At 31.9% G+C, this 17883-nt stretch overlaps 1 protein-coding gene and 1 non-coding gene across 22 annotated transcripts in view; one reads left to right on the top strand and one right to left on the bottom strand.

The window, feature by feature from the left end:
* The first annotated feature begins 1185 nt into the window (after positions 1 to 1185).
* The window catches only part of LOC106664052 (protein ELYS), a 50966-nt gene continuing 34268 nt past the window's right edge, over positions 1186 to 17883 (top strand). For 20 of the 21 annotated variants that reach the window (XM_024225993.1, XM_024226008.1, XM_024225998.1 and 17 more), the window contains exons 1-26: positions 1186 to 1335; positions 4804 to 4974; positions 5047 to 5165; positions 5237 to 5380; positions 7384 to 7534; positions 7621 to 7758; positions 8555 to 8675; positions 9572 to 9761; positions 9821 to 9956; positions 10448 to 10708; positions 10784 to 10974; positions 11040 to 11220; positions 12281 to 12421; positions 12552 to 12717; positions 12853 to 13122; positions 13185 to 13296; positions 13363 to 13529; positions 13666 to 13772; positions 14882 to 15029; positions 15132 to 15301; positions 15371 to 15527; positions 15597 to 15936; positions 16559 to 16665; positions 16736 to 16884; positions 17187 to 17225; positions 17489 to 17536. In XM_024225993.1, coding sequence (XP_024081761.1) covers positions 4857 to 4974; positions 5047 to 5165; positions 5237 to 5380; positions 7384 to 7534; positions 7621 to 7758; positions 8555 to 8675; positions 9572 to 9761; positions 9821 to 9956; positions 10448 to 10708; positions 10784 to 10974; positions 11040 to 11220; positions 12281 to 12421; positions 12552 to 12717; positions 12853 to 13122; positions 13185 to 13296; positions 13363 to 13529; positions 13666 to 13772; positions 14882 to 15029; positions 15132 to 15301; positions 15371 to 15527; positions 15597 to 15936; positions 16559 to 16665; positions 16736 to 16884; positions 17187 to 17225; positions 17489 to 17536 — 3871 coding nt within the window. In that variant the 5' untranslated portion in view covers positions 1186 to 1335; positions 4804 to 4856. The remainder of the gene's footprint in view (positions 1336 to 4803; positions 4975 to 5046; positions 5166 to 5236; positions 5381 to 7383; positions 7535 to 7620; positions 7759 to 8554; positions 8676 to 9571; positions 9762 to 9820; positions 9957 to 10447; positions 10709 to 10783; positions 10975 to 11039; positions 11221 to 12280; positions 12422 to 12551; positions 12718 to 12852; positions 13123 to 13184; positions 13297 to 13362; positions 13530 to 13665; positions 13773 to 14881; positions 15030 to 15131; positions 15302 to 15370; positions 15528 to 15596; positions 15937 to 16558; positions 16666 to 16735; positions 16885 to 17186; positions 17226 to 17488; positions 17537 to 17883) is intronic. The other variant, XM_024225996.1, reaches the window with a different exon arrangement.
* On the bottom strand, positions 14273 to 14345 carry Trnad-guc. The gene has a single exon. It is a non-coding gene; the product is annotated as a tRNA-Asp (tRNA).

Below are 17883 nucleotides of genomic sequence, written 5' to 3' on the forward strand. Positions count from 1 at the left end.
ACAAACTTCCTAACACAGAGCAAATTGCAATATGCTAACTAGTATTTGTTATAAAAGCTACAGTTGAATCTTCCCTTTTTCACTTTGACTGTACAAATAATTTGAATAATGACTGAATCATTTTAGTTGACATTTTAAAAAGTCCTTTTAAAACGCAGATAGAAGATAGAAGGATAGAAAGTTGGAATTTAAGGAGCAAGTGTTAATAAAAAAAGCTCTTAAAATTCTGGGTTTTCTTATAAGAATCAATCGTAATTTTCATAATCCCAATTCATCATTGACATTGTACAAAACTGTGTGGTGTTTAGTGACCGTTAGTTAATGATTATTTGGAGATCGTAAGATGCAGTCTGGTGTGACGTAGGTTTTAGAAAAATGTTTTCTTTATTGAGCCAACATTTCGATCTTTATTGGGATTATTTTCAGGGCCTGGGATTTATAAACAGTGTTTAAATTATACAAATATATGTAGGATGTGGAAAAAAATCAATTGATACAATTCTAGAAATTTTAGATTCAATCAAAGTATTTTTACTCACTACACACACCATAATGACACATCCTCCACAACAAAATGAAATAGAAGGATATACAGATTGCAGGGTAATAAACTACAATGCCCAAAATCACAATTTAAATAAGAGAGATAGACCCCCCCCCCAAAAAAAAAGTGTTACTGTGTTTTTGTTTCTTATTATTGTTAAGTAGCATTAGTTTATTTATCATATTTGAATAGAAGAATAACAGGATAACGATGAGCCTATACTCATGCTGACTCCAATAATATTATTAGCCATACAAGCCTATGGGAAATGTTTAAATTAAAGAATAGGAATACATTTTATAATTTAAAATGGGACATTTGGCTTTCCAAATTAAGAATAATTAAAAGGATAAATTAAAGCTTTGGATGGCAATAGGATAGATTAGTTTATGAATGAATGTTTGGAATCAGAGCTTTGTAGCACTCAGAAGGGATATAGTTAAGATTTGGATGTTAGGGGGGTTAGTTTGTTCTAAAAATTAATAATAATAAATATAAATGTAAAAATAAAAATTTCAGTTAACCGTTTTAGCCGTTGTTGCGTCAGCACATAGCTTCTAACCGAGGCGGTGGGCGCAATACCGGGAATCCAGCGGCGGCGAAACCTCCCCATTGTTTTCTTTCCAGTTTGAACAGTCCGCGAACCGTCGCACGATCGTCTGTTGTTTAGTCTCAGCCGGTTCGTGAGTGAATCTTCTTTTTTTTTTCAGACGGAGGTTTAGATTTTTCGAAATTAGGGACTCCACTCGTCGAAACTGTTTCGTTCCCAGTCTTTATTATCAAATCAAAACGTAAGTTATTCATATAATGCCAGTATTTTGATTTCAGAATTTCCAACTGGACCTATGTTACAAATTAGTTTTGATTATTTATGCAGCAATCCTCTCTTTAAGCTTTCATATCTGTCTAATTATGTTTTTTTTTAAGCTGTCGACTGCTTGTGACAACGTCGTATTTTAATAACGGATCGATTTCAATTGTGTACTTTTCCAGCTATTTTCTTAAAAATTTGGTCGATTTTAACGATAATTTCAAATTTCAAACATCCTGAAAAAACTTTAAAGGTTTCCAAAACTGTTAAAAGTATTTCTTTATAAAAAAAAAATTGTTCTGAACTCGTGTCTTATTTCCCATTAATAAGACATTTCACATAGAAAAGGGGTAATTTTCAATTGATATCCATGTAATAAACTTAATGACAACTCTCTTAAAAAATGATCCAAGAAGAAACTCGACAGTTGAATCCGACAGAGGTCTCAGACCTTCTGTTCAACCGGTTTGATCAAAATTTAACCTTTTGGATTTCATGTGCCTACCACGAAAACACTGGGTGATTGAATAATTTACACCTCTCCAACATCGCAACCTAATAATATTCGCAACTCGATCCTTAATTATTATCTTGAAAAGGTTCTCTTTTAAAATTTTTGGAAAAGTGGTGATGTCGTATTGTTTATTCACATACTGATAGGTGTTCTGATGTCTCTACTTCTCTACCCGCTATTTTGTTTCATCAGTGTTCCTGTGGACTAAAATCTCCCTTTATTCCACTGCGATCTAAAAGATGTGGAATTGACCCTTGTTCATTTGCAAGCCTCGAAAAGGGCTCTCCACGTATTTCTCTAGGTGTCGATTACACATTTCCGAAGAGAGTGTAATGTTTCCGGGTCGAAGCTTTGAGCCACGTAGGATATGCTGCAATGTCTGCTTCTTCATGACTGAATCGGTTGCTTTCTGACTGAGTTTTCCTATTTTTTCTTGAAGTGGTAATTAAATGGGCAATGGCCATAAAGTCGTATTATTTTCTTTAATTCTTGCCCATAGAAGAGAGGGAGGTAGATTTCAGTTTTCCTGGTTGAGATGTTGAGGAATGTCTTTGATTGTTTTGCACTCGGTTAATTCATCCAACCATTTCTTTTAGCATGCTTTGGGGCGATTCCGGTCCAACTTGAGAACGTTTGCTAGATTGTTAGCTTTTTTCAGCTTTAATCCACTCATGCCCTAGTATCTAATGGCCCTTTTATTTATTTGTTTATTTCCATTTGACTACATATTATCATAAGAAGATAGTTTTGTTTTTCAGTTCAACGTTGGCATGATAAAGAAAATGTTTTTCTAAAACCTACGTCACACCAGACCGCACCTCACGATCTCCGAATAATCATTGGCTGTCGGTCTCTAAACACCACACATTTATCCACATCATTAATCAGTTATGTTGAGGGTATTTTGCATCCGACTTACCGGGCTTGACACCACACACTGGGTGTTATGAACGATGGGCCAGATCCACTTTACACTAGGTTTTTCACATTATTTTTAATTAAAAAGCCATTGGCTATGCTGAGATTTGAGCTCAGAACCTGCTAGCTTGACCCTAACCACTCAGTCGCTGAGGTTCCCAAAACTCCACCAATTTAATGAAGGATATTCTGCATTGTTCCAAACTAGGCCCTAGTATTATTTATTACAGTAACAATGTGCTGTTGAGTAGGTTAAAAACTGTAAACCAATTTTGCGCACCAAAAATAGGTTTGGTTGTGAAAGTAAAAGTGAAAGAGAAAAAAATTAAATTCAAAACTTTAAAAAACACTTTTTTTTGTCCATCTTAATACTGAGTATTTTCACCTCTGGCTTGAATCACTTTTGTTAAACCCCTTTGCATTCTGTGGGGAAAATTTTTGATAAAATACTGAGGAATTTTTTCCTATTCATCAAGAACAACCGTTTCCCAACACTAATAGGGTGTTAGGACCTAGGTTTCGCCATCATACTCATCAATTAAGTTGGTCCTAAATGTGTTTGGGTTCAAATCTGGTCTTCGGGCTGGCCACACCAAGCATTGAATTCCAACTTCAATCAGGTAGTCATCCACAGTACATGCTCTATGGGGCCCGGCACTATCCTGTTTTAGCAAGAATCTCTCACCAATGTGGCGGGTAAATGGCACTACATGTTATTTGATTATGTCTTGTACCTCTGTGAAGTTAGAGATCTTCCTCGCACAACAACTGTCCAATGAAATGCCACCCTAGAACATCAATGACTCGCCTTGGAATACCACCTGAGGAACATACAGCATGGGGCGTACCTTTCTCCTGAGCGGCTCCATTTGAAATTACGCCCATCTGAAGATTTGTGGTCAACTTTCTCTTTGTCTGTAAAAAGAACTTGTCCCCAAACTTCCAATGTCCAATTCACATGTTCCCGTGGAATTGAAGCCAGGCCATTTTCTGAGCTGTGGTAAGACAAGGTGCATTAGACGGGTGATGAGCCCTGAGATTATTTTCATCGAGCATACTTCTTACAGTCCTGGCGGAAATCAAAATATTTTGGACTTGTCTTATCAAATTTCTTTTCTTATTTCCCATAATGCTGCGGTTTTGTAGAGCCTGACGACGAGTGAATCTGTCGTCTGTCTCTCTCTCCCCCCTCTCTCTCTCTCATCCGTAGACCTAGTTTAATCCTCTCCTGGCCTTCTAGTGTGGAGCCCTGTTTCTCTGAAGCGCCGAAGAACCTTTCCTGTTGTAGAGTGATTTACATTCAGTCTCCTGGTGACTTTGCCTTTTTCTAATCATGTTATGACCGTGACACTGTCTTGCTCACTCAAATGCCTGAATGGAGACATTGAAAAAGGTTTACGAAGAATAATAATATTAAATGAAATCAACGAAGTAGAAAGATTAACTGAAAGCGATATTTAGGCATTGCAGAATGGAAGGGTATAATGTTACTTTTTGTACAAATGGGATTCATCAGTACAAAAGTAAACAAAGCATTACTTACTATTTATTTTGACTACAATAGCTCCTAATTACCTGTACCTAACATAGAAAGATAATGGATTTATTTTTAAACTAAATAAATTGAATGGTGCATTAAATTTGTCCATCAGTGTTTTTTAAAAAATATTATTTAATATTTATTTCTTTATAATCATAGAGAATGTGCGATTAGATAGGTGTGTGTATAATTTTTTTAGAAAAAAAGTAAAACAATCTTGTCCAGATGGCTCTGAATTGCTTCGCTCCGCTCGTAGTGTAAATACATGCATGCTAATCTATGCAAAGTCAGTGACAGCTTCTTTTCCTTTCTTTGTTTTTTCAGCTTCTAGTCGGCCGATATCACATCGCAAGCAGTGTAAATGTGCTCTTAGGGAATTTTTTTATATGAAAAAAAATTGGAAAAATAATCTATTGGTTTTTCTTGTTTTTTAATTTTTTTTCTAGTTCGCTCATTGCATCTTGTTTATTTTGCAGGTTCTTTAGGAATGGTTTGTATAAAAGATATAGATTTAGAGGACAAATAAAACATGTTTAGAAAAAGTCCTGTTATCACCACTTCCATACCTTTTGACCTAGCTGTCAAAAGGAAAATGGAAACTAGTGGAGAAACTACAAAACATGATATTATATCATCACTCTTATTAGGTGAGTCAAATTATACGGCCTTTCTTTGAAAAATTAAAATAAATGGTTAAAATTTGAAAATGTATTTTGCAGATGAGGATTATGTTTGGGTGGCATCTGGATCGACCATTTACATAATGGAAAAGGACACTGGGTCGTACGTGTCTTACCACACTTTTGGAGATGAGGATAATCCAGCACTTCATCAATATGTAAGTGTTTTATAAGCGTGATTCAATAACACGATATATTCTTTGTACAATTCTTGAACTTTTTTTTCCAGATTACGTGTGTTGAACAGTATTCAGTTCCTGATTTTGATTTACCATTCATGATTATTGGTACAAATTCCATCAAGGAAGGCTTTGTATCCGTTTATAACCCTCTCAGTAGCATGATAAGAAGAACTGTTAATATCGGACGTCAGGTAAATTTAATTTGAAGTATAAAGATGTTAAGATGAAGTTTTGGAACAATTTTGCCATATGATAGTTAACACATTCGTTACGGCAATGATTTTATTTAACACAACTCTCAAAATACAGGATTTTTAAAGGAGACCGTGTCATTTTGGAATGACACCCGCAACGAAAGTGTTAACAAGAAAATGGATAAAACAAATTTTTCATCTGAAAAGTTTCCTTTTTGTAAATTGCGAGTTCTAACCATCAGCTACAAAAAGCGAATTGACACATTCACCCCACCTGTATTATTTCTATGAAAAGTTTAACAAAAGAAATAATTTAATTTGATCATTATCAATCATTCTGGTCTACCTGTCCTTACTGGGTCACCGTCCTATCCCAGACCTAATTCACTGTCAGTCTTTTTAAAAAGATAGTTCTTACTCATCGTAAGTTGTTTTCAACAATCCGGGTTTCCAGCCTACAGCTCATCATCAGGTTGAAGGAGCAAGGATGCAAGACTGAAACCCCGTCCCCTGGCCATTGCGACGTTCAAATGAGAAGCTGGTTTTTAATGCCGCTCAATTATCATGTGCAAAAATTGGGAATTATAACAATTAAATATTGACATATATAAAATAGGATCAAAATCTACCATATTATTAATGCATTTATCTCCATGTTCAATTTTACATTTTTTAATTTCAAATTTCTCAAACCAATCTAGTTCCCTCCCTTTGTTGAAACTATGTAAATTAAAATTTAATTTTTTAAATTAAATTCAATTTAAATTTAAATACAATAGTGTTAAATAGTTTCAACAACTAGATTTATTTTATTTATTAGAAACAAACTAGATTCATTTGAGAAATTTGAAATTAAAAAATGTAAAATTGGACATGGAGATATTTTAAATATGTACTGTATATACTTTTAAGTAAGTATAATATTAGACGTACAAAATAATCAAATTAATTAATTAATTTTTATTAATATTGTCATTAATTTACTAATCATTATTAAGGTATCATTTTAATTGCTATCTTTCATTAATTAATAAAAATAAATAAGTAATAACAAAAATAAATAATTAAAAAATAATGAAAATAATATAAAAATAAATAGATAAATAAATTTAACAAATAAATAAATATATATAAATTTAAAAAATTGATTACTAATTTATAATTAATTTCTTACAGAATTTATTAATATAATATTTAATTGTGTTATAATTCCCGATTTTCACATGTGATAATTGAACGGCATTAAAAACCAGCTTCTCATTTGAATGTCGCGATGGCCGGGTCACCGGTGGTTTCAGTCTTCCAATTCATGTCGATAGACATGGTTGTAGAGCTCCTTCAACCTGATGATGAGCTGTAGGCTCGAAATCCGGATTGTTGAAAACAACTTACTCTGTGTACAAAAGATTGAACGACACACTCACTACACCATTTATCTTTTCTACTCACTGTCAGTTGTTTTATCTTCATAGATGGTAAAATGTCGAAACACCTTTGACAGACCTACCCGGTGAGGATAGCCAGACCAAAATTGTAGGTTCACAGGGACATCTCATAAACGAAAATTGCTTTATTTTAATTTAAATGTACCATTTTTTACATAGTGGTATGGACCAATTTTGAATTAAGCTACAAATTTATTACATTTCTTTATATTTATGTTAAAAATGCCTTTTATCAAATGATTGTTGATATAATCAAATACTCTGCAATAAAATAATTTGCTTCTAATAGACCATTCTTTGCATTTCTTTTAATTTTTACCTATTACTTACGGGGATATATGAAAGAGGATTGTTTTTTCTTACTGCAGAAAGTTTCTAGTGAAAAAATGTTCCATTTTATGTTATTTGTTTATACATAATTAAATATGAAATAAGAAAGTAAAGTATAAGAAATTAATTTTTAAACAAATTAGGTTAAGAGAAATATCTCATTAAATTGAGGTCAACTTTTGGAGTCAAACACATATTTTTATTATTTTTTTTTGTGTGTTTTAGGTCAGTTGTGTTTCTATCATTGATGATGGAGTATCAGAGGTAAGCCCGTTTCCGGGCTTACTTTCAGAAGTAATGCTGGGAATCTTGGCCGTCGGGTGTGTTGACGGTAGTTTGATTTTGATGGATTTAAGAAGGGATTTATTTTTAAAAGGTAAAGTATACTTACAGAACAGAATTATATCCACTACATGTTTTAAAATAGAAAAATTTCATTATAAAACTTTTTATTTATTTCAGGCGAGTCACAGCCTTTTCCGCCAGAATGTGAAATTGCCGACCTCCATTATATTGATGAACCGTTCAATAAAATGGAAGTTAAAAACAATTTTGATTTGTGCATTCACAGTAAAAATAGTCTTGCTGTGTTGATGATAGGTAAGATTTTGTCAATTACATACTAAATAGGGACCCAGTCACTTTATATAATTATATATAACATATATATAACAACAATAATTAGGGGCGTCAGTGGCCGCAACGGTTTAGGCATTGACACGGCGCTCATCAGTGTAAGGTAAAGGTCCTGGGTTCGAATGCAAGGCTGCTGGATTTGAACCCGACATACTTACAAATGAGCTTTTTTTCAAAAACACCAGTACTCCGAGGTTGATATAACCTCTGCTGTTGCGAACCCTCGTAAAAAAAAGTCTTTAAAGTCTTTATAAAATCATGATAGGATTGAAGTTATAAATTACAATTTTATTTTATTTTAATTATAATTATTATTATTAAGTATTATTAAATTATTAATTTTAAAGAGAACAAATTTCTCTCACAACTATGTTTATTTTGCAACTTTTTGCCACTAATCAAGTCTGTTAGCAATTTAATCTTTCATCTAATTATTTAATTCAATTTACATAAAGATGTCCACAGCTTTTTCAAGCTCCTTCTCTGACCAACAATCAGTCAACTTATTGGTTGTTATTTATTAAAAAAGGCTTTTAATGTATGATATGTTTATTGTGATGAGATTTGTTGCTTTTGAATTTTCTTACATTCTTCTTCCTTCATATCAAAGCCAACACAAGTCAAGCATGTTTAAATTAGTGAACAACAAAGTATCAAAATTTTATATCTTGAATGGTTATATGCTTAAATGCTCTTCTAAAATTTTAGGTCAATATTAATAAAATCAATAATGTACTGATTTTTGCGTATTGTGTTTTAGAAGGGAAAGAGGAATACCAAGGGGTTTCAGCTCTTTACTTTTCCAAGGAGACTTCATGTTTATTCATCGGCTTTGGAACTGGTTCCTGGGAAATGCGAAGTATGCACGACTTCAGATTACTGTAAGTAAAGCTGCTGGGTATCTTGTAATTCTATGTTTTAAGTTACACAATTCGAATGAGACTAATTAAGATATGCATTAATTTCAAATTGGTTCAAAAAGATCGGTTGTTGAAACGATATCGGGTTGTCTGAAAAATAATGCAGGTTATCATGTTTTCTTTGTATTAACTCTCTGTGGAATAAACTCTTTACATTTTATATATTATTTTTTGTACGGATGTCAACACTTTTTAATCCTCTTACAAACAAAAATGCTTCTAAATCGGACGACACACAATAATGATACATCTACACAGAAAACAAACACTTTGAGCTAGTACAAATACTTTGATTGAATCTAAAATTTCTAGCATTGTATAAATTCACTTTTTTTCCACATCCTACATATATTTGTATAATTTAAACAATGTTTATAAATCCCAGGCCCTGAAGATGATCTCAATGAAGATCAAAAGTTGACATGATAAAGAAAATGTTTTTCTAAAACCTACGTCACACCAGACCACACCTCACGATCTCCAAATAATCATAATTGATTTATTTATAAATTACAAATAATTATTTATTATTAATAATTTATTTATTAATACATTTTAAATATATTTATAATTATTGTTTTTACATTATAACCATAAATGTGCATTATTTTCCAGACAATCCAATAGAATGAATTTATTCTCAAACCATTGTTTTATTTATGAAATTGAACATAGTTCATGACTTAATTAAAAATAAATTGGTTTTTAAATTTATTAACCAATTGCTTGAGATTCTGTTAACATCATTTTAAAAAAAATTAACCATCTGTTAAACCAAGCGTACCTGGCCACTAATAGCGATTATGACATTATTAAATTTATTTAATTTGGTAAAATTTTGCACCTCTCTTTTTTAGTTATTCTACAGCAGAATGTGAATACCCAATTTATGGTTTTGTTCAACTTGAACCTTGCGATGATCCAAAACATATGCTTTATCTTTGGGTAACTTATCAGACAGTGAATGGAAATATTCCATTTATGTCTTTGTATAACCTTTCATTTGTTACCAAAGAAGAAGACCCAAACTATGGAAGATATTACAAGGTAGTACAGAAATAATTAAAATAATCAACAGAAAAATTTATAACAATGAATAATTCCAGGGCTTCAGGAGTTGCACTATGTCGTTTGAGTTCTTCCCGGACCTAATTGTTAAAGACGCAGGAAATAGTAAGGTGGTATCTTGCACATCTCTGCCTAGAAAAATTGCAAATTCACATCCAAGGCCTTATTGTAAAGGTACCCATACGGCTTTTTTTTTTCTGAAAATTTCCAAAAAGAGTTCTGGTTTTCCAATAGTTTTTGTTAATTTCTCTACGGGCAGGGAATAACATTAAATTTTTTATTATTGTTGACTGGAGAAAGATAGAAAAGTAAGAGCACTTCTTACAGACATGGAAGAATGTTAAACTGGTCGTAGGAAGGAATAAAAAAATCAGTAAATAATAAGATCATTTGCAAGATAATCACTGAAATGTGGCCAGTGCGTAAAACTGTGAAAATTGAAAGTGAAATTTATTTTTGGCGAGGAAAGGAACTTAAAACAAAAAACTTTGTAGTTTTTAGAAAGTTTATAATTTGTTTTGTCATTTCTCTTTCAGTAATGATGTTTAGAGTTAACCATTACGTGTCACATGAAAATACTGCTCTTTTTGGAAATCCATTTATTTATTATTAATATTTAATGTAAGTTAGTTGTATGTTCATAATTTAATTTGCCTTTCATTTAGTTGATGAACCTCACACGTTGGCTTTTACTGGATTGTGGGTAGAGAAATCGAATGCTAGCTGTTCGTATCTGATTGTTTTTGATCTTGACCAATGGTATAAAAGTCAAATGCCGACGTCGAGTATCGCAGTATCACCATACCTGGATGTCGTCACCATTACCGACAAGCATGTAGACGGAGTGAACATAATCCGCTCATCTTTAAAAATGGAAAATAAAGGCTCATTTGAAGTTTATTTCTATCCACAGTCTCTTGACTATGGTAATTTTTCTATTGCTCTTCTTGAAATTCACATAATTTTGTAAGTGTTATAAATATTTAAAACTTTTTTTTTAGAAATTCTTTGTACTTGTGAATCAGAATTTATTAAAGTGAAGAAACATAGTCTGCAATCGATTTGGACAGAGAAAATTAAATCTACAGGAGTTACATCATTGGTATTTCCTACGAAAATGTGTAAGGAAGCAGTTTATGCCGGTCTTATTCCAAAATTCCTTGACCCAATCAATGTCACCCAATGTACAGAGGTATAATTTATTGAACTATCGACAAATATTTTGATACAATTTAAACCATCTTGCATTCATTATAGGAACAAAAACGAGCGTTTTTACTGTCCATATTAATGGAACTGAATTTAACATACATAATATCGGATGCCGTTAACGTATGGAAAGAGGGCCATCAAATATCAAATGGTTGCAGTTTAGAGTTTATCGTTGACTGGATGTGGAATACTGTTTCTAGTGTTTGGGATAAAGCTAATTCTATATGTAAGTTTTATCATGGTTATATTTAACATAAAAATAAAAAATTTCGTTCTGGATATATGTTAATGCTTTTTCATTCAAATTAAACGTTTTTAACTTCAATTTTTTTAATAACCTTTTTCAATTTAAACATAACCTACAATTTAAAACTTTTTTAATTTTAAATTAACCCTTTCTTTAAAGCATTAAGAAAACTCTCAATACTGTATGAATATAAGCATGCGAAGTAAAATTCCTGTATATTTGTAAATTTAAAAAAAATAAATATAAATCAATTATATTTAGCGTCTTATGGAGCAAATTACTTCTTTCATTTAATTTTTTTTATGTAAGGTTTTTTCATTTCAACCAAAAAAACCTTACATAAAAAATGTTAATTAATTGAAAGAAAAAATATAAAGTGCTATCTTACATAAAATTTCTTATGTAAAAAATTTAATGACAATTAAAATTAAAAGTTATAAAATTAAATATAAAAATAAATCATTTTCCTATTAATTAGAGATCACTGTAAAGTGAAGTGACCACGAAATTAGTGAATTTAATGAATTAAAATGAAGTATACATCACCAAAGCTCTCTGTGGCCATTTCATTTGTCACAGAGAATCAAATTGATTGCACAACATTTGAAAAATGGCAAAAAGGAGGGAAAACTCAAAAGGTGGGGTTGAGATGGGAAGTTGATGTCCAAATGGATCGAGGTCACGATAGCTCAAGTGGTAGAGCAGCGGCGTATCTAGCCGAAGAATATGGGTTTGAATCCCGCTCGTGCCATTGACTTTTTTTATCTCAACTAAAAACCTTTATTAATTGTAATTGTTATTAATTATCATATGGCCTTATTTATTATAAGTGCATGGTTGTTTTGCATTTTAAAATAATTCTCATATATATAGGAAGTTTATTTTACTTGCTTGCTTATATTTAATACCATCTCCTAAGTTATTTTTAATGCTTAAAAAAAGGGTTAATTTGAAATTAAAAAGGGTTTGGCTTGTTGGAAAAAAGCTTACATACTTGTTGACTTAATCAATAGATTACAGTGTTGATCTTGTTTTTAAGGTTCACAACTTTACAACGGTTCTGGCACTAGCATAGAATTCATTAACGTGGATTATTTATATTATTCAAACAAGACAATAAATTCATTTGAAACATTATTCAGTGGTTTGTTAGAGCAGTTGAAACTTTATCTCCCTAAAGGTAAATACTTTGTTTTGTCATTTAATATTTTATTTTTTAACAAATTAACTTTGGTCTTTATAGAAAAAATAGGCAGTGAAATGACTTTTTCTGGTTTACTTAAGGTTAATTTTTTTCCTTTCCTTTCCAGAGGATCTAGATCATAAGTATAATGCAATGTGTGTTATACAATTGTATTTGAGATACGTATGCATTTTTTCTGGAGAGAATTTACTGCCAGAAAAAAATAGCGATGGATTACCAGAATCGTCGATTTATTATGATTACCAGGGATTGAAAGCTAACTATGAAAAACTGTAAGTCGCTATTATGTTTTATCGCTTCATTTACCAGACATAACTAAAAAATCATGTATTTCTTATCACTCTGGTGTGAACCCGACGTTTTGTAGATTCTTATTTTTTTACCAATTGGGAATATTTTTGTTTTAGAAAAAAGGAGACGAAAATCAGGTGCATGGATAATTTGAATAAAAGTGGTCAGCCGGATCATAGCCTTTATTTATTGGATTATGTTATTGGACAACATAAGCCTGCAATTGGCACTCAATGGGAACAGGAAGGTGGTACGACTTCATACCCACCTCCCTCGATTCAAAGTCTTCTTCGCACATGTCTCATCCAGGGTGTACCTCAGCCTGTTATCCATTGCATTTTTCACTATTTTATACTTGACCTTATTGATCTACTTCAACAAAAGAAGTATACATTCTACTTTAATGCATTTTGGGTTATGCAGTATTTATATTTAATTAAACTTTCAGTTGCAGAGATTCGGTTCAAAAGCTTAAAGAACTCGAGGCGAAAGAATTTTCCAACTACAAAGATTATTATATAATGAAAGGTTTATGGATGATAGACCACTTACAGTTTGAGGTATCTATTTCTCAATCTTCTTCTTGCTTTTTTTGTATTCCTGTACTTTTATTTATTTTATATTAGGATGGTTTGAATTGTCTTATTATACAAGATTCTCTGATGTATACCCTTCCTGTCGAAACACACAGGGCGATACTGCAAACATTTCTTTCGAATAATCAAGGAAATTTGGCTTATAAGTTAGTGGCACTCGATGACGGCAATAAGTTTACTCAGTTGGATGATATTAAGTGAGTGCACAGTATATACAATTAGTACATATGTGGTATACAATATACTAAATAATTAAAAGTAATTTTATCGTGAGCTTTGGTTCTCAAACATGTCTATTAAAACAACCATAAAAAATGTTTAATTGTTTTTTAGATTGGAGATGAGTATTCTCATTTCCAATGGGCCTCCTAAAGATGCGTACAACTTTCAGAACAAATTCAGTGAACACAAAGAGAAGCTTTTTATGCAGTTTTTGGAAGGTAGGAATGTTAATTTGAAGAAGATATTTTCCAGTATAATTACCCTATTTATCCCTTTCCTTTTATAATCCAATAAAAACCTGGAGTCTCCCAAGGAAGCATCCTTGGCTTGATACTTTTTACAATAGACACTTCCAATGACACAGCTCTCTCTTCTCCAATCCATCATTGCAAGCTATCTTTAAAACCAATTAGAAGACTGGTACTGAACGGAGGTTCAAAAAGATTAAAATGAAATGCGTTCAAGTCACTTTTGCAGTAAGAAAGTCACTCTGCCCTCCAATATGACTGAATGATGTACAATACGTGGGAATTACTTTATTCATTCAATATTCTTCCATAAAAAATAAAAATAAATAAAATAAACTAATTTGGTGTCTCCATGTTCATTGATGATTATATTAATTAATATCCATTATTGGGGCAACTTATTTGCAAGTATTATTTGACATTTTGATATACAATTAATTAAGGTTTTTAAGTTGAGATAAAAAAGTCAGTGTGACGAGCGGGATTCGAACCCACGACCTTCGGCTTGACACGCCGCTACTCTACCACTTGAGCTATCGTGACTTCAATCCCCTCGGGCACTAACTTCCCATCTCAACCCCATCTTTTGAGTTTTCCCTCCTTTTTGCCATTTTTCAAATGTCGTTTAATCGGGTTGGAAAAAGGAGGGAAAATTCAAAAGTTGGGGTTGAGATTTGGAAGTTTGTGCCCAAGGGGATCGAAGTCATGATAGCTCAAGTGGTAGAGTAGCGGCGTATCAAGCCGAAGGTCGTGGGTTCGAATCCCGCTCGTCACACTGACTTTTTTATCTCAATTTAAAAACCTTAATTAATTGAATGTTATGAAGTGGTCAAGTGGACCACGAAAAATAGTGAATTTATTTTGATATACATTGCCAACCAGAACAATCTTTCTCCTTGCTTTTGACAAAGTCTGTTCTCTCCTGACAGGTTGAATTCCTCTTGTCAAGAGACATCCTATATTTCCAACCTTTCTAAATTTTCAATCCGCTCTCTCAATTCCAAACTTAGTTACTGCATAACGAACTTATTCTATGTTGATTGCTTGATTGTTACAGAATTTGGTTTAATTTTTTACAGGTTGCCTCCATTCTGCAGACTTGAGAAACTTTTTATTTAAGTTAAATTTGGATCCCGAAGAAGAACGTCTGTGTGAACTCTTCTTCAATACAAACAAAACCCCTTTAGCAGTAAAGTTTCACTTACTGTATTTAATACATCATAGAAGGTAAATTTAGATGATTATAAAGTTCCCCTTTCCATTTTTTAACGTTTTTTCTGCATTTTAATATGTCCAATTTTAATATATTAAAAATTTAAAACATTTCAGGTATTTTGAAGCTGATGAAATAAGAAAACGGCATTCAGAGGGTAAAGCAAATTTGTTAGGCGAAAGAATAGTAAAAGGGCTAGTTTCAGTGTTGCCTCCAATTGCCAAGCAAACAAAACTATGCGCCCACTCAGCAAAACAAGACATTTTGCAACATTCTGCAGCCCAATGTAAGCCTCATCTATTGTTACATTTATGATTGTCTATTTGTTCATTTATTATAAATTAACCTTATACAGGCTTAAAACCGAAACCACTCTCAGTATTTATAAAATCATCCAAACATAACGTCAAATCAATTAAAGATTTGATAATCGCAAACATGGCAAGTACATGGCGGATGAAAAATGTTAATACAAATCAGGCTGTGACATCAAATGTGCAGCCACCTTCAAAGTACGTAGATAATATATACATTGTGAATGTTTTTTTGTTGTTTATATTACGCTTATACTCATGTTTTAGTATGTTTAAAAAGAAGACAAAGCAAGAAATAAACGAGGCAGAAGTTGAAAAAGAACCCGTTGCTAGTCAGTCCACAAGCTATGTCAATATTAGTAAGTTTTCTCCAATGGAAATAGATCTGTCGAGTTCACATTTGCCGGCGACATCAAGTATAAATAAAAGAAAAGTTCGCCGTTGGGAAAAGGCCGAAGTCAAGAGGAGAAAAGTTACAATTCCTGACTCTACTGAGAAAACTCCGGATAAACAGTTTGGAATTCCGAATAAACTGTTTGGAACTCCATTGGTAAAGAAGCAAACACACAATTCATCAAACGATCACGCCGTAACACCAATTCTTAAGGTAAATATTTGTAAAATGTGAGATTTTTAGATGCGTAATCTCTGAGTATACTTTGAAAAATCCAGTTTACACACTAAAGTCTAATTTTAACAATAAAATAAGTTTAAAATCATTGTTATTTCATTGTCATAAAGGTAAATAAAAAGAAAGAACAGGTAATTTTGCGTGAAAATCTAAAAATCAAAGTTAGGGGGTGTCTTCGAGGTCGTGTGTTTTGACTAATTATCATTCACAGGAAAAATATATGGGGCAATTATGTGATTCTCAACTTCTGTCTTGAAAGCTCGATGAAAGAATTTAGTGTTTTTTCTCTTTCAAATTTGCCTTATTCCTGATCTTTTTTTATATATAAGCGTTGACAGCATGTATTTAAACTTGAAAGACTAAGATGTACAAATCCTGTTCCAAAGAGACAATAGAATGGTTTAAAAAACATTAAATTTGGGCTAAAGGGTTGATATAGAAATCATTTCATACAATCATCTGGAACATTTATTTGTTGTCGATTATTATGTGTATTTGTGCTTGTATCTCAAGGGATAAAATTCAGAGTTAAGCACCAATCACATACAATTTTAAAACCATCTAGGCTTTTTTTTTTTTTTTTTTTTTTTTTTTCCAGTCAGGGAAGACGACTCCTGTGGCCATTGCAAAACCAGGAAATAGTTTCTTTCAAAGTGATTTGGGCACACCTAAGAAATCAATTAGATTCAATGTCCCAGAAGAAAGGTTAGTGTCAGTTACGAACGAAAATAATCCCAACTAAGTACATTTCCGACATTTTTTCCCCAAATTCCAGCCCACAAGATGATACACAGACTAATGACGCTAAAGAAGAGGTTAGCAATGAGGAGCAGAAATTATCCTTTTTAGAGAAAGTTTCGAGGGATGTTTTCAAAAATGAAGCTGGTATAAGTGAAACGGAGGAGTTATCAGACAGAGAAGAGGGTATGTTTAATTTTTATTAACACCATAACCTCTTTGTTGAATTTATATTCAATGTCTTTTATTCTAATCAATCTTCCTTTTGAGCCAATTAAATTTTTTAAGTACTTGTTGATATCTAAATAAAAAATCAATATTATTTTTTGATAGTTTGGTGCTGTCTTTATTCCGTTGAAATGAAAAGTACAAAAAAAAGTATTATTGTTTATCAAGGGATTTTTCTTTCACTAAATATCCATATTTTTATGTTTTATACAAATTATTTATAAATGGAGTGTAAATTAAAATAATTAATATTTTTCCAGAAGTCGAGTGTGAAGAAGTGGAAGAGGAGGTCAATAACGGTAAGAGAAATATTATAAAATGTAAACTCTTAGTATACAATTATACTATTACCAGAACTGAATGTTGATCGATCTTCTTGTACGTAAAACATCCTCATTTATTTTATAATATTTGCTCAACTTTTTAGAAAAATATAACAAGTGACTTAAGAATCATAATTGACAGTCAGTTTTAGCTTTAATGTTTGTTAACAACCATCACCACAACACTCTCGATTTACGCTATTAAAAAAAATGCCTAAACATTTTATTTTTTATTACAGACAATTCGCCATTTGAATCTGAAGCTGAAGCTCAGTTCGATGAAATCGGTAGGTCACAAATCATGTATATTGAGTAGATTAGAATTTTAGCCATTTCAGTAGACTTCAGTAGGTTGATAAATATTAGTTGACAAAAAAAAATTGAATGAAAGATAACAGCTTTTGATAAATTAATTTTTGGTATAATTAATCTTACCGTCTAAGAGCCCAATTATTTTATATTAAAAAAAATCACAAATAAATAGCAATTTTACTTAACATGCACATATTTCATATCATAAGTTCTTTTTAATGCTTTAAAGTAATATTTTATTTGAAGTTAAAAAAGGTTAATTTGAACTTTTAAAAAAAGTTAATTTGAAGTTAACAAGGGTTAATTTGGTGTTAATTTGTTG

Source organism: Cimex lectularius, unplaced genomic scaffold, assembly GCF_000648675.2.
Source record: "Cimex lectularius strain Harlan isolate CLEC.00 unplaced genomic scaffold, Clec_2.1 scaffold82, whole genome shotgun sequence".
Lineage (NCBI taxonomy): Eukaryota > Metazoa > Arthropoda > Insecta > Hemiptera > Cimicidae > Cimex > Cimex lectularius.